Consider the following 15,809-nt stretch of genomic DNA (forward strand, 5'->3'; position numbering starts at 1 on the left):
TGTAAAAAGTAAAGATATTATGCTGATATATTACTTTGGTAAAAGTGAAAGTCACCCGATACAAATACATGTTTGACTGATGCACTACTTTGGCTTTGATGCAATAAAGAGGGTTATAAAGTACTATTAATAGTATTTGCCTCCAAAATGAAGTGGAGTGGAGGTATAAAGTGGCAGAAAATGTAAATGTTCAAGTAAATACATACTTTAAGTACTACTTAAATACTCAAGTCCCTCAAAGATGCAGTAATTTAATAAATCTACTTAGTTACATTTCACCGTTGCTGCATATGCCTCTCAAAGGAATGTGACACATGCTTGAAATAATTATTAATCACAGTTTGTAAAATGTGTAGAGACTTAATTAATTAGGTTGAAGTGGCCTAATTGATCTAATAACTCCAGTTTACATGTGCTGTGTTTAAGGTGCACTACTGTATGTAGTTACATTTTAATCAGAAGACAAAGATTTTTTTTTATGTCTAAACAAACTGAATAAACAAACTGACCTTAAAAGGACAACACAATTTCATACTGTTTTACTTTGTTTATATGTGGCGGACCCTGCCACCTTTCTAGCTTCAAACAGTGAGTTAATGTGTGAGTTTGTATTATTAACTCATCGATATTTAACAGGTTGTGACGTTAGAGAACTTTCTATTTCAGATATTTTCACCAGCACATGTTTAATAGACCAACATATTCATGTCTAAGGATTTACTTGTACATTTGATACTTTTGTTGCATTTCCTGGCGATTTTAAAAATGGTCGATGTTCGGATTTTCCGTCGAGGACTTGAAAGCATCATTGGCCGGAGGATAAACTGCGTTGAGCTCACCCTGGAGGAGGAGAGCGGGACAACACGTGAACTGTTTTCCACCCGATTGAACTCCACTGTCGAGTTTGTTTTCCCCTTATAATTAAATTCACCTCATTCATTAATAATTATTTTAGCTGCTCACGCTGCAACTAGTCGTATTATGTGAGTATGTGTCGCGGGTTCGCCTGCAGTCTATTTGTTTATTATATTAATTCAAAATAAAATAATAAAAATAAAAATAAAAAATCAATACAACACTCCTGTGAGATCGCTCCATGTATTTACTTTAAACGTGCCCGTGTGAGTGTGATGCCCTCGCGCATTTTGAACGGCGCCCTCGCACTCAGCACAGTTGCATCAGTTCCTGTGTGCGCGTGTAAATGGCTGTGCCGTGGCTGCTCCACGCTACTTTTTATTCCCAGGACGCAGAATAGTCATAAATCCTCCTCTGCTAGGAAAGGCTGTGATCATAATAAAGACGTCACCCTCCTGCTCGGGTTGGCTCAACCAAGCCAAGTGCGCAGCTATTTGTAAGCTACAACAACAACAACCTCCAGCACCATGCCCATGGATAACGTAGGGATTTCTCTGAGATCCCCTCGCCGTGCGAAGACGATATCTGCGTCAGATCCATAGCAGAGAAAGCCTTTAATTGCTCCGGATCTCTCTACTATTTAAAAAAAAAAAAGAAAAAAGAAAAAAGAAACGAGAGACAGACAGGGGACTCGATCGCGTTGCGGGCTCCTGTCGCAACAAATAGGACGCAAGACGTGGATTTGAAGGTATTTAATAACTGCGACACTGGCTGTAGAGGTAGACGTGCACACGCGTCCGCCAGAATAACGTGCTGTCATTGTGTCTTTAAAGTATCCCCACATTTAAATGGATACTGTGTAGCTCCGTCTGAACGGGACTGCAGCTACAGGACGTAGCGCACTTCATGGCTGTGGCTGAAACGTGTGCACGACTCGCAGTCCAGGGAGGGGAAAAAAACGCACTGTGGCAGTTTCCCGAGCTCAGTTTTGGCTTTGTACTCATTTTTGGTTGTGCTTTAGCTCAGGCAGGGAACTTGATGTACACTAACGTGGTTATGAAACACAGAAAAACTGTACTACGCACTTTTCTGCTCCGCTTCATATTGCTTTTTTTTTTCTGAAGAGGCACGCCCACTCGTGAGCAATGTGGATGCCCCGTGCTGTTAAAATTCACGGAGACTTTACTTATTTTGTGCATGCGTGATGAGTGTGTTTGTTCAAGCGTGTGTGTTTGGGCAGGAAGCCATCGATGGCTGAGGAAAAAGCAGTCCAGCCCTCAGCAGTTTAAAGCACCCGTGCGGAAGGCATTTTTCTACATTTAATGTCAGTTTTGTTTTGCCAACAGAGGGGGGCACTCTTTCAGATAGACTACAAGTGAGGCTGAATGGGGAAGTTTCATGTGTGAAGCGTTCACTGTGCGTAGTAGTAAAAGGCTCACAGGCCTAAAGTGGTCTAACAACACACTGTATAACCAGAAGTGTGAATTATGAGTATGTAACTGTTAGCTGTAGTGTTGAGAATGAGATAGTTTACTAAACACTTTACACTTTGTAAAGCTTTGCAGGAATATTGCTTGAAATGACAGAAAAACTCATTTTTGCCCCAAAATGCACTGATTCTCAGTGATGGAATGTAACTAAGTACATTTACTCAAGTACTGTACTTAACTATCATTTTGAGATACTTGTACTTTACTTGAGTATTTCAGTTTTCTGCCTCTGTGTACTTTTACTCCACTACATCTATTTGATAACTTTATATGCATACATGTGTAATGAACTAATAATGTATAATAGAAGTATAATGAACTCTTACTGTACTCTTGATACTTAGTACTTTTTGTAAGGGTGACTTTCACTTTTACCAAAGCGATATTATAACTATATATTACAGTAAATATCTTTACTTTTACTCAACCATGACCTTTGGGTACTTTTTACAGCACTGCTCATTCTTCTAAATTGGTCTTAACGGGTCAATTTGTAAGATGTGGTCAAAACATTCAAAAAATGACCGAACATTATCAACAGAATGTGAAGAAACAACAGTGTTGATGTTATGTCAAAGACGCCCATGTATTGTGTTGCAGAGATGCTGACATGCTAACCACGCTAGCCAGGGTCCATCTTGTTCCGTAATGCTACTTTGTACTGCGAGAGGCGCTGCCCCTTATATTTTTGGATCAACCTTTGAATTCTAGCCATATTCTACAAATTACACCTTTAAGTTGACGGCAGTATCTACCCTGGTTTTCCACATAGCTTCTCCGTCTTTTTAAAGAGTCATGGAGGAAACAGCTGCTGCAGCTTCAGCCCCTGGCACGGGTGCTGCCCCATCAACCCCAAGACCTCAGCCTTCCTCCTTTGCACCCTCCCGCAGCCTGCTAGAGTGGAGACGGAGGGTCAAGTCTGAGTATATGCGGCTTCGCCAATTAAAACGCCTTAAAAAAGCAGAGGAGGTCAAGGTGGGTCGACTCAATTATTGACAGTTCTGCTTATATAAATGTATGGGGGGCTGTGTGACATGCTCTCTGTTCTGTTTGTTTGTTTGTTTGTTTGTTTGTTTGTAGACCCTCTTCATGTCCAACAGGCAGAAGATTGAGCAGCAGACAAACCTCCTGAATGCAGAGTGGTCCAGGCTCAGGATTCAGTCCATCCCTCTGTCAACTTCCAGTGGAGCTCTGGCCAACAAGAAGGTGTGTGTGCATGTGTGTGTGTGTGGTGTACTGTATAGAGTAAAATAATAGCCATTGCAACACTTCACTTTACATACCATCTTGCCGTCTTCATTTTCCTGCTGAACTAGTAATCCGATCTATTATTACTGTGCGAATGCATCGTGAGAAAAACTCCTCACGTCCATCACGTCGCGTCCTCTTCACCAGCCCCAGCGTTATGCTCTGATTACCACCTGGCTGTCAGGTGGTACTAAAATATCTCAGGACAAAGGCAGTGTGCCAGAATTGGATCACATGCCAGCCTGAAGTGGTCTCTGGCCCTGTGGGAGCTAGCGAGGACATAACAGCATCTTCATCTCTTTCCACATGCTGTCAGGGTCCACTTTATTGTGTTTCATGGGTTTATATTCCCTGCTGGGGGTTGAGCAGCATGGGTATCCGATTATATAGTTATGAAATATACCAATAATGCTGAGGAATGTTCTGTTGTCTTGTCAACCCCACCTCGACTCTGGTGCTCTTACAGATGTGTACGGTGGAGTTTGGCTTCCCAGGATTCAAAGGCCAAGCCATCGCCATGAGACCGCTGTCAACGGTGGCAGGGATCCCCTTCATGTACTCCTGGTCGCCTCTGCAGCACAACTTCATGGTATTAAACAAACCACATTATGTTGTGGGTGATGCGATTATAGCATTATTACAGGTACAGACAGCTCTTATATAAGATTTGGCTCATTCACCTGATTCCAATTTTGAAGATTCTCATGTGTTCAATGGAAACGAACATGACATTGTATGAGTTTATTCAATTATACCAGTTGTGGGTTTATGGAACATCTAAACCAGTTGTATGAGCTCGGGAACACATGTCATCCAGCTCAAAGCATGTTCTTTCCCTTTGGTTTACATTTATTTGATTATTTCCAGTCCGTTTGTGTATATTTGTTGGAATGTGAGGCAGGGCTGTGTGAACATTACGTGAACAATTTGCGAACAGTATGTTTTGTTTCTTAGGTCGAGGATGAGACTTTCCTTCACAACATCCCGTACATGGGCGACGAGGTGCTGGAACAGGACGAGGCCTTCCTGGAGGAGCTCATCGACAACTACGATGGTGTCCATGGAGACAGAGGTGAGCCTGTTGAATCCTCTGTCCCTTTAAAGGATTATTTCAACCAGACAAAGATTTAAGTCAATACCTACTGACCCCCATGCCGTTAGGAAGTTGAGCGGGCCTTCATAGTCCACAAAACATTTCCGGGGCGTTGCAGCCTTCTACCAAACAACAGATGAAGATGGGGACAAAACATTTTAAAAAATGGTGAAAAAAATCATAAAATGGCTCAATACAGCTTATCCGGTGTAATCTAAGTCTCTGGAGATCCCAAATAGATTTGAAAAGACATTATTTGCACCCAAAGCTTTAGTTTAGCAAATAAGCTAAAAGCTCACGAGTTTCCCATTTGAAGTGAGTGCACATGGGTGTATGTAATGTCTTTTCAAATCAGTCATCTCGAGGCTTTCAGAGATTACGCCGGATGCGCTGCATGCTATTTCATGAGGGGTTTTTTTCTGCTGTTTTTTATCATTTTAAAAACAAGTCCCCATCGAATTTAGTTGTTTAGGAGAACGCTGCAATGCTGTTTTTCTGTGAAGCTCCAAAAATGTTTGTAGGACTACAAAACTTCACCCAGCACTCCATGAGCACGAGGTTGAGTAGATAATAACTGAATTATCATTTTTGGATGAACTGATCCTTTAAGGTGTCTCCACAGATCCCATAATCCGACCCCTTTCATCATGTATATCACTGCAACATTCACTTGGGAACTTTGTTTAATTATATGTTGACGATGCAGCTGATGTCATCCTTTAGCATTTCTGGAAGCCTGTGGAAAACAAATATTGACTGGATTGGCAATGTTTATGCTCTGACATGTTAATTGTCTCCCAGAGGGCGGGTTCATCAGTGACGAGATCTTTAAGGAGCTGGTGGAGGCCTTGAGTCAGTACTCTGACCACGAGGAGGAGGATGAGGAGGAAGTAGCGGCAGTGGCGGCGGCGGCGGTGGAGGTGACAGGAAAGAAGGAAGACGAGAGAGTGATGAGGAGGAGCTCAGTGGAGGCTTCAGAAGACACCAAACCCGGTACAGTGGCATTCATCAGGAGGAAGAGGAAGAGCACAACTGAGGGTGAGCAAGTCTTCAGCTGTGTGTTGTTTGAGAGAACAAGAGGGCCGTAGCACGAACAAGGCCGGTACTGTTCCTGTCATTACACTGTACAGCTGCCACAAGGTCGCCCTGCCACAGCAGCTCTTGCCACAGGCATTGTTTACTTTAAAGCTGTCTCTGTAGCCCCGCACGGGCGCTGTGAGTGAGGGAACCTGTTTGTCCATGACACTGATATGGCCTGGCTCTAATTACAGGACTTAATGACCTCTCGTACCAGGCTTTATGGGAAACTAGGCTGTATACACACTTAGTGATAGTGAAATGCAAGCACACCTGATTACACAGACATTCAGCTACTGGTACACAGTGGTGGAAGAAGTACCCAGATGCTTCATCTTTTCACGAACTCAGAAAAACATATCATGTTTTTTGCAACGATGTATTTGCTAATCCTAGAGGGCTTTTAAATAGTTTATTTATCTTAAGAGGTAGGAGAATTGTCTCAACCCATAAAAGTCATCATGTCATCCTCAGTTTATCAGTCACCAAATTTGAAGATACTGCTTGAAAAGAAACTAAAGTTGTTAGGCAGTTGTGTGTGTGCGAAAAGTACAATATTTACCTCTGAGATGTCGTGGAGATAAAGTGCAAAGTTGTATAAAATGGAAATGCCAAGGTAAAGTATGAGTACTTGAATAAAAGAGACTGAAAAAAGAAAACTACACAGTGACGACGATGATCTTCGCTGAGAATTGTTTGCAGGACAAACTGGCCTTGAGCGCTGGGACAACACGCGTAGCATTGCAAAATGTTTAAATCAACATATTTCATTAGCTTTATTTGTGGATCTGTAACAGAACCTGATGCGTGCACAAAACAGGGTTATTTGTGTAACCTACTCTCTGTTTCTCTGTTGTCTCCCAAAGTGAGGGACCTGTCCGGCAGCAAGAAGGTCCCCAACGATAAGATATTTACAGCCATCGCCTCAATGTTTCCTTACAAGGGCACCATGGAGGAGCTGAAGGAAAAGTAAGAAAAGTGCAGTGAAACTAGGGGTCTATGAACACAATGCTGAGCGGACCGTTGCTTAGTGTTCACCATGGCGACGCGAGCTGTCAGGGAGGGAAGTAATAATGGAGGCTCCCTCTCAGGCTCTGTGACTCAAAGGAGCCATTGCATCAGCATCTGAAAGAGTTTTACTTTGAAAGAAACATTAGTTCCAACTTCAAATGAGAACACTGTGGCAAAAGAACTGTACACGTGTGATATATACATATATATCTACTAAAACTCCTGTCACCTCCACAGGTACAAGGACCTCTTGGAGCCCCCCAGCCCGGTGAAACTGCCCCCCCTCTGCACCCCCAACCTGGACGGACCTTTTGCTAAGTCTGTGCAGCGGGAGCAGTCGTTACACTCCTTCCACACGCTCTTCTGCAGACGATGCTTCAAATACGACTGTTTCCTCCACCGTAATGTCTTTATTTATTATTAATTTGTTTATTTATTTCCAGTGAGATTATGATTAATTACACTATGATTATACTATGTCCTGCTTTTGTTCCTCCGATGTTTTATTTTATTGATTGCTTACAGTCTCTAAATGCCCCGATGTACAACAGAGTCAAAACATATTTGTTTGTGTTCGTAAAGCTTTCCATGCTTCACCCAATGTTTACAAGAGGAAGAGTAAGGAGATCCACATGGAGAGCGAACCATGTGGCGTGGACTGCTTCCTGTTACAGGTATGCCTGGCTCACAGTGCACTCGGTACGCTGTGGTGAATGTTACATCTTTTTGATTACTCTTTGATTTACTTTCCCATCCCCTGTGCTCTCCTGCAGAAAGGGGCTAAAGAGTTTGTGGATCAGAATATGTTACGATCACAGAGGTCCCGGAGGCGCCGAAGGCAGCCGCGTCCCACCAGCTCCAGCTGTCCTGGACCGTCTGAGTCTGCTGAGGAAGGCAAACAGGGCGACAGTGACCACGAAACCACCTCCTCCTCAGGTGGGAGTCCGGTCTCACAGGAAATTGGTTTGGAGCCGCTTTTGAAAGCGCCATCTGCTTTGTCTACTTTAGGTAGGATAACTAAGGGAGCTATGGAAAAGGTTCAGTTTCTTACTTTGTTGTTTTTATTGAGTATTTATTTATTTGTTGTTTTGAGATTCCCATTTTCCCAGCGACTCTAGAGTACGTAATTGTAAAGATCTGCTCATGTTTTTAAGCTCTGAGGCTTCACACAGCACGGACACAGTCATTTAATGTGTTTCTGAGTCACCGTATGGCTGAGTGAATGCATCATTTACCATAACCTCCCCCAGATCCCTCCCTCTCTGAAAGCCCCCTCAGAAAAGTGAAATTTGGCTGAAGATTATAGCGTTCAAGTCATATCCTCCTCTCTCCTTTCTCTTCTTGCATCTCCTCTCAATATCAGCTCTGTCTTGCCAAGCATAATAAACCAGCCATCAGTTTTGCATGCTTCAGCCCCAACATAAACACTTTGTTCCCTCTCCGCCTCCTCCCACCGTGTTTTTTTTTTTCCCCCTCTCTGTTGACATCTTCATGTGGGGAGCAGCAGGAGGGAAATAAGAGCCATCTCCTCCGGCTCTTTGTCGTCCTCTCCTCCCCTGGAGCTCTCAGGTTGTTGTTCATCTCCGTCAGTGCCTCGCTGGAGTCTCTGTTAGCTTTGGAAACCGCTCGTGCTCAGCCGGTGACTCAGCAAACTCTCTTGGACGTGTTGAGATAATGTGGAAAAAACAGATTGTTAAGCAGATTAATAAAGACACTCTGTGCTGGAGCATGTGGCCACAGCAATGCTGCATTCAGCCTGTTGCCAAGCAACATTCAGCTCTCTGCCTTGAGCTGTGGGTGTACGAGCATCAGTCCTGAATCTCCAAAAAGCGAAATCAAAGCCCAGAGTCCCCTGTGGCTGTGTGTGTACATGCAGATGCACAAAAATGACACCCAGGAATAGTAATATATGTGTCAACGTAGGGTTGAATTAGGATTAACTGTGTGTATGCAGAAAAAAAGGTGTAACAAACCGTTTGCCAAGACCAAGTAATAGAAAAGTGTTTGTGTGTGTAGATTCAAAATATCTGAAACAAACATTCTGCCAAGAGTGGTTAGTCAGAGATATTCAAGTGTTTTTTTTCTGTCTGTGTGTGTTTAACAGAGGGGAATTCGCGTTGCCAAACTCCCACCAAGCTACGTCCAGTGGATGATGACGGTGCAGAGCAAGCTTGCTGTGTGGTCCAGTGGAGCGGGGCAGAGGAGTCACTGTTCAGGGTGCTACACGGCACATATTTCAACAACTTCTGCTCCATCGCTCGCCTCATCGGTACAAAGAACTGCAAGGAGGTGAAATGTTTACAAACTTTCTTGTATTCATTCCAATTAAAAAAATCTCTTACTGACTAAATGATTGAAAGCACAACAAAATATGGCTCTAACCAAGCTGCTACATACAGTGCAGTATAGTATAGTATAGTATATTCTTCTTCCTTGTCATAAACTGGTGCCAACATTACCCACAATGCAAGTGGATTGCGAGCATGGGTAACACTTGAACTTAAGTCAGTAGTTTATTGTAAAGCTGCTATAATACTATTGTATTACTGTGTAGTTTATCTACAAATTATTTGGATGGCAATTTTAAAGTTGTAGTGGATGTTTATAAACCTTTGCAATTGTTTATAGATGCCATATGTAAGTATTGGTGTCATAATCAAAACAATTTGGGGGCAACATATGACCAGAATAATCTTTTACTGTTGCTAACTGTAGCTACTGTTAGCTCAGTGAGCTCATTTGCTCATTAGCTTTGCAGCTAGCTGTCCGAACTAGGAGCACAGAAAATCGAGGGATGTTAGAGTTTACACTTGTAGCACAGGACCTTTATAACGAAAGGGCCGGGGCTAGCTGGTTAGCATGCTAACTTCAGCAGATTTATTTGCAGCACAATACATTCATATCATAAACTGTTATTTCTTCAAATACTGTTGATGCAGTTGATTTATGAAGCATTTTGTTGATTGTTAACAGTTAAATAACTATTAGCTAAAGTTTAATCAAGTGATGGTCATGATAAAGTGTTCCCAGAGTGTTGTTATGCTAGTGATGGCTAATGTAGCCAAGAGCCGTGAGCCTCAGAGGTCTAGTAAACCCACTTCTTCCCAACTCCACACTCCCAGATTTTTTTCTTCTTGTTGCCGCTGGAGCCACAAAAGGCTTCGTACAGCTTTTTTTCGCCCATGCAGTAATACTCCCTGAGACCCGTAAACAGAGTTTGATGTGCAGAATCAGTTCCCCTTTAAAAGACCAGATGGTGGATTGAGGAAAAAAAAGATAGAAATAGATGTAACAATTGTGAACAGAAAAGAAATGGAGCACACATAAAACAAGGGCATGGTGACAAATAGGAAATAGGAGCAAGACAATTTCTGAGAAATGAGGCTTTAATTTTAGAGGAACAGCGCTCGCAGTAAAACCAATTGTGAGTTATTTGCTGTCGCATCTGTTGTTTACTACCCTTATTAGCTATGAAATGTAGGTTCCAATGTTAAATAATGAACTCTGACTAATACTTTCTGAAAGTGATGCGGAGTCGTTTTGAAATAACGTAGACATCATAGCAATAGCGATGATTCCTGTTGTGTTTGCGTCAGTGCAAGCGTTCTAACACATGCATCCTGTGCCTGCGGTTTTATGGTGTGGATAATTGGGCTGACTACAGAGAGAATGGCATGTGGCACCATAAACCAGGATGCTTACCAGATGTGACGTCTCTCATATTCTCATGATGCAGTTGTTCGGCCTCAGACATTCACAGATTTATGTCATGTAAACAAGAGGGGGTTTAGAGAGATTATTACAGTTTTTTTTATTAGATTTCATAACTTTTTACTGTCGAGCACAATGCACGCAGTAAATAACAGGTAAAGCAAATCTTAGCAAAGCATTTCAGACACGTTGAAGCAGCCTTACATCCTTCCCCTCGTAGCCCCTCTTACAGTACAGTCCAGAGTCTGTACTAAACTGTCTGTCACAGCCCTGCTGGCAACCAGAGGGCCCCGCCCACTGCTTAACTGAGTGGAAATGCTGAAACCAGCTGCATCATTATGTATGTCTGTGTCCTAGGGAAGAGGCCAAATCTGGGTTTTGGCAGCCAGAAGCGGCTGAGTGTGTACGCGCACGCACATGCATGTGTATGTTTGGCCTCTGCAGTGGAGTTTTGATAGCAGAGCATGGAGGGAGCAGGATGTACTGTGGCGTAATTTGTGGCAATGTGCTTTTCAGCTTGAGTGGGAATACATTACACAACTTAATTAGGGTGAAGAGAACAGACTTTTCCTCACAGTAGTGTACATTTGTGAGAAATTACCGGGAATGTGTTGTTCATTTCCCGCAGGTGTACGAGTTTGCAGTGAAGGAGGTCCTGATTCATCGTGTTCCTGTGGTCGATGGAGGCATCTCGCCCCAAAAGAAGAAAAGAAAACACAGGCATGATATCACCACTTATTCTCTCTCCCTCTCCCTCGCCCACCTTTTGCTGACTGACTGAAACATGATCACTTGCGAAAGAGAGTTTAGCGCTCAGTGAAACTTCGCTGAATAGATAAAGTGTAACACTCCATGTTAAGGTTCACAAATTCACCATTAACTAGATGCTTATTAATGCCTTGTTCTTCATGACCATATTCTACTACTACGGCACGAGTTTGCGTTTGACGCCATCAACTCTTATAGTTTCGTACCTGTTATATAAGATTGGACCATATTTATTAAGTGTTATAAAGGGAGTATGACTATTGTTGTGGAGCTACCAGCTTGTAAGGCCCATACTGAGAAAAGCATATTAATTCATGTACAACACCAACTATCAAAAGCAGTTATTAGAAGGTTATTGAGGGAAATGACCTAGTGGTTGCAGAATATGGCCCTGCAGATTAAGGCATTAATAACTGCTTTATAATAGAGGGACTAATAATACGCACGCTAATAAGCAACAAGTTATGGTGAATATGTGTACCTTAAAGCCTCAAAGTCATGCAGAGATGAATATATTCTGCACTTTTGCATGTATTTAGTCTAATAATGCATTTAGTCTTACTGTTACAGTTTTGTCACTGATGTAAAGAAATGTGCATAACCAGAATAGGTGTTGAACACGTTAGGGGAGTTAGAGAGTAAAACTTGCAATTGTGTTTGTTTAATGTGGCAGGTTATGGGCAAAGATTCAGCTAAAGAAAGGTATGTTCATCTCCAAATGTTCAACTCACTGATTGCTCTGTTATTCCACCATGCCCTCTAAAATACAGCACAGCTTGCTGTGCCAGTCTGAGGGTTTTGTCCTCTGTTGCTCCAGATAACTCATCCAATCAGGTGTACAACTACCAGCCATGTGATCACCCCGACCATCCATGCGACAGCTCCTGCCCGTGTGTGATGACCCAGAATTTCTGCGAGAAGTTCTGCCAGTGTGAGCACGAATGTGAGTGTCACCTGTCTTATTTACCTGTGAGATCATGCTCTCCTGTAATGCATGCTTCTTTCGTCTCACACGAACAAAACCACATGAAGAAGCGTCCTCCGCCTTGCGATGCTAAAAGAAACATTTTTTGCCATAACCACATTTTCCACTGAAAGCACTCAGTAGCTTCAAAGCCCTTTTGCCAGGCCACAATAGAGCAGGGCAGCAGAATGTGAAACGATTCTGCAGTATTCTGGCAGCGATCAGAGGAGAGTCTGTCCTCTGGCGGGGATAGGTGGGTGTCTGTTTAATACAGAGCTGTGTTCACAATGAGGCAGTTGCTGCAGCAGCAACGACCCAGAACTGTGTTTTCCGAAATGGCCACATGGTGGAGGAATGCATTTTGTTTTTTTGCTCTAGGGAGTTTACAACAGAGGAGGAGGATAAGTCGAATTAAACATTTTGCAATAGTTTTGATGGTTTTGCCTCATTTGTTCATCTGTTGTGGTTCAGTCACCTTCTCTCCCCCCTCCTCCTCACCCGACTGTTACCTCGCCTTTTCCCGTAGCAGAGGAGAGTCTGGGCCAAACAGGAAGCAGCCCCCGGTTGCACATGTGTGTGCTCCAAAGAGCTGGAGAAAAATCAAAGGGATGTGACAGGCTCTGTGCCTGATATACACCATCATCTGCAACATCAGTATGAGTCAGACTGCTCCAGCTAAACAACGCTTGATGATACAGACACATAAAACCCACACAGGCTGGGGATGGGAGGTTAAAACGGCACGACAGAGAAGACAAATTCTGCCCTGAGCTCTTCTTATGGACAGCTCTCCCCCGGCTGAAGCTGCTGGAAAGACATTTTGGTTTTTCTTGCCTGATCCTTCGTTCATCTGCCCGGAGGGTGTTATGTTACTGCCTGCAAAATTGTATTTCAACATATCTGCCAGCAGAGGTCCCTAACAGATGAGCTTCTCTGCTTCACTCAGCCACCGAGCTTCTGTGCCGCAACTGCATTTTGAGATGGAATTGTTTATCATAATCCTATTGTGTTCTCCCATCTCATATAATGTTTTATATTTCTGTATTGCTGCGTGCAAGCTGCTCATAAACGTCCTCAGCATGTCCCCCTTTCAGAGCAGCTGTGTGTCTTAATGATTTCCAGGCCAGAACCGCTTCCCAGGCTGCAGGTGTAAGACACAGTGCAACACTAAACAGTGTCCCTGCTACTTGGCTGTGAGGGAGTGTGACCCAGATCTGTGCATGACCTGCGGCGCTGCAGACCACTGGGACAGCAAAGGGGTCTCCTGCAAGAACTGCAGCATCCAGAGAGGACTGAAAAAGGTACACAAGGACACTTGAAGGTCTTGATGGTGAAATGTCACAAATCTGATATCCTAGTTATTCTAGATGACTCATGTGACTTGTGGTGTCCTCCTGTCAGCACCTGCTTTTGGCTCCATCAGATGTCGCTGGATGGGGCACCTTCATCAAAGAACCAGTTCAGAAAAATGAGTTTATCTCTGAATACTGCGGAGAGGCAAGTCCTGGCAGTGAAGTCAGATTCTAACAGTTTTATTGATTGAAGTTGTTGTGCTTAGTGTTTTCTATTTCTCTGTGTGCAGCTGATATCCCAGGATGAGGCAGACAGACGTGGAAGGATCTATGACAAATACATGTCTAGCTTCCTTTTCAACTTGAACAATGGCAAGTATCCCCCGCTCCTGGTCATAATCATAGCGCTGTTACAGCATTTGAAGTAATTCTTTATTCAATCTTTGGTTCTCAGTAGACTTTGTTGTGGATGCCACACGAAAGGGGAACAAAATCCGCTTTGCAAATCATTCAGTTAACCCCAACTGCTACGCAAAAGGTGAGACTGAGTCGGTGTGTTTTGCTGTGGATTTGAATTTCTTGCTATGAATGCTGTAATTTCTTGAATGTTGTCTCTTTTGTTGGCTGATGTTGATGTGTGCCGTTGCAGTGGTGATGGTGAATGGAGACCACCGCATTGGAATCTTTGCCAAACGAGCTATTCTGCAAGGAGAGGAGCTCTTCTTTGACTACAGGTAGAGTCACAGGCCGGCTGCTGCACATGTGTCTGAATTACTGGTTTCTGCAGACACTGATACCAACTAAAACTCGTTGCTTCCTCCCGCAGATACAGCCAAGCCGATGCCCTCAAATATGTGGGCATAGAGAGGGAGGTAGACATGACTTAGCTACACCTGCAGCCTACCTCCATAACCTGTCCCGAACTCTTCAGCCACCCACTAGTGCTTCTGTCCCTCTCTGCAGCGTCATATCTAGCTGAACAGTCGCTGTCTCCACCCTCTCTGCTGCACTTCCAAAAATAGAAAGTCCCTCCCTCCTGTTTGCAGGTGCTCCCGCTCTGCAGACACCACATCACCTCCCTCAGTGACAGCCGTCAGCTCTCCCTCTCATCTGCCCAAACCCAGCCACCTACCTGCAAGGCTGTATACACCAAGCTTACGAAACGTAACTATTTAAAGTGGAAATACTATTAATCCGTATCGCTTACTGCACCAAGAGGATCACATGTTTTTTTTTTCTTCTTTTTGTTCCATCTCGTCAAAGCAAAGAGGCTTTGATAACCCATCATACAGTGTGTTACTCTCTCAGCAGTTTTGTTACTGTACTTATAGACCGGCTTTTTGTTTGACCTCTCAATACGTAACGCGAGCTTTTACATCGTACCTAATGATGACCAGTGAAATGCATGTGCTGTCTCTTGGATAAACAAACCATTAAACATGTTAGTCACAGCATTAGCTTCAGTCAGATGCTGCTCCGTGCAGTCACTCAGTATTGTAGTGTGATGTTACCCAGTGCTTGTTCTTCAGAGGAACCTTTGAAGAAGAGGCAGGTTTGACAGCTTGTTACGTTCTCCTATGAACCCTTTCAGCGGCTAGCATCACCACCACATGTTCATGGTGAAATAAATTATTGTGCATTTATAACATTGTTCTGCAAAAATAGGCAACCAGACGAGAAACCGACTGACTGAATGTAACCTGTAGATGATGGTGAAGAGATCTCATCCCTCTTTTCATTTTACACATTAACCTGTTCTATTGGTACTCTGAGCAACGTCAAAAAACATCACATCATCATGTTTACATGATCCGGAGGCTTTCACACTTTGTGAGGGAAATGATTTAAAGATTAACTAATGACACAGTAAATGTCTTCCTTTGGAAAATATATATATAAATATATAAGTGCCAAATGATTCCACACAGAAAAAGGCTGAAACAGTGTGGATGTGTCGCATAATAAGCAGATGTGTTAAAGGAAACCCTTTCAAGGTTGTGACCACATTAAAGCGAAATTATCAGTGTTTGACCAAATATTAAAGTCCCCCACATGTGAATGTAAAATATCATTTATCATCGTTTCTTTATTTTTTTATAGTGTATGTCCAGATTTGTTACTCATTCTTTTTTTTTCATTTATCAAAACATTAAAGCCCACATTGAAATGAGATCTTTCTCAATAGAGATGAACAAAATGGAGTTTACTGCTATGTACAGTGTATGCCTATAAAAATAAAAGTTTAACTTTATACATTAAAACATGCTGTGTTGGTTTTTCTGTGCAAAAAGCATCTCACC

The 15,809-nt window shown here is 43.0% G+C and overlaps 1 protein-coding gene across 8 annotated transcripts; it reads left to right on the plus strand.

The window, feature by feature from the left end:
- Positions 1-1,167: 1,167 nt before the first annotated feature.
- Positions 1,168-15,770, plus strand: ezh1 (enhancer of zeste 1 polycomb repressive complex 2 subunit). Of its 8 annotated transcripts, none has more exons than XM_084371757.1 (20): positions 1,169-1,603; positions 3,137-3,320; positions 3,426-3,551; positions 4,060-4,182; positions 4,548-4,665; positions 5,488-5,724; positions 6,630-6,732; positions 7,012-7,175; positions 7,357-7,448; positions 7,548-7,782; positions 8,879-9,063; positions 11,114-11,205; positions 11,927-11,955; positions 12,071-12,196; positions 13,340-13,518; positions 13,619-13,714; positions 13,800-13,881; positions 13,964-14,047; positions 14,159-14,243; positions 14,336-15,770. In XM_084371757.1, the coding sequence occupies exons 2-20, from the start codon at positions 3,141-3,143 to the stop codon at positions 14,394-14,396; spliced, it is 2,397 nt and encodes a 798-aa protein (XP_084227883.1). In that variant the 5' UTR covers positions 1,169-1,603; positions 3,137-3,140; the 3' UTR covers positions 14,397-15,770. The 8 variants fall into 8 exon arrangements, with proteins under 8 accessions (XP_084227881.1, XP_084227880.1, XP_084227882.1 ...); XM_084371758.1 differs by having other exon boundaries at positions 13,967-14,047; XM_084371760.1 differs by having other exon boundaries at positions 7,548-7,710.
- The last annotated feature ends 39 nt before the right edge of the window (positions 15,771-15,809 follow it).

Source organism: Pagrus pagrus (assembly GCF_965226575.1).
Source record: "Pagrus pagrus genome assembly, chromosome: 13".
Taxonomy (NCBI): domain Eukaryota; kingdom Metazoa; phylum Chordata; class Actinopteri; order Spariformes; family Sparidae; genus Pagrus; species Pagrus pagrus.

What these genes read in the sequence shown, in the direction of transcription:
- ezh1 (XM_084371755.1), top strand. Translation starts at nt 3,141, where the DNA reads ATGGAGGAAACAGCTGCTGCAGCTTCAGCCCCTGGCACGGGTGCTGCC. An exon ending in ATCTGCTTTGTCTACTTTAG is followed by an intron (nt 7,783 to 8,878) that starts GTAGGATAACTA and finishes TGTGTTTAACAG; the next exon opens with AGGGGAATTCGCGTTGCCAA. An exon ending in TCCAGAGAGGACTGAAAAAG is followed by an intron (nt 13,519 to 13,618) that starts GTACACAAGGAC and finishes TCCTCCTGTCAG; the next exon opens with CACCTGCTTTTGGCTCCATC.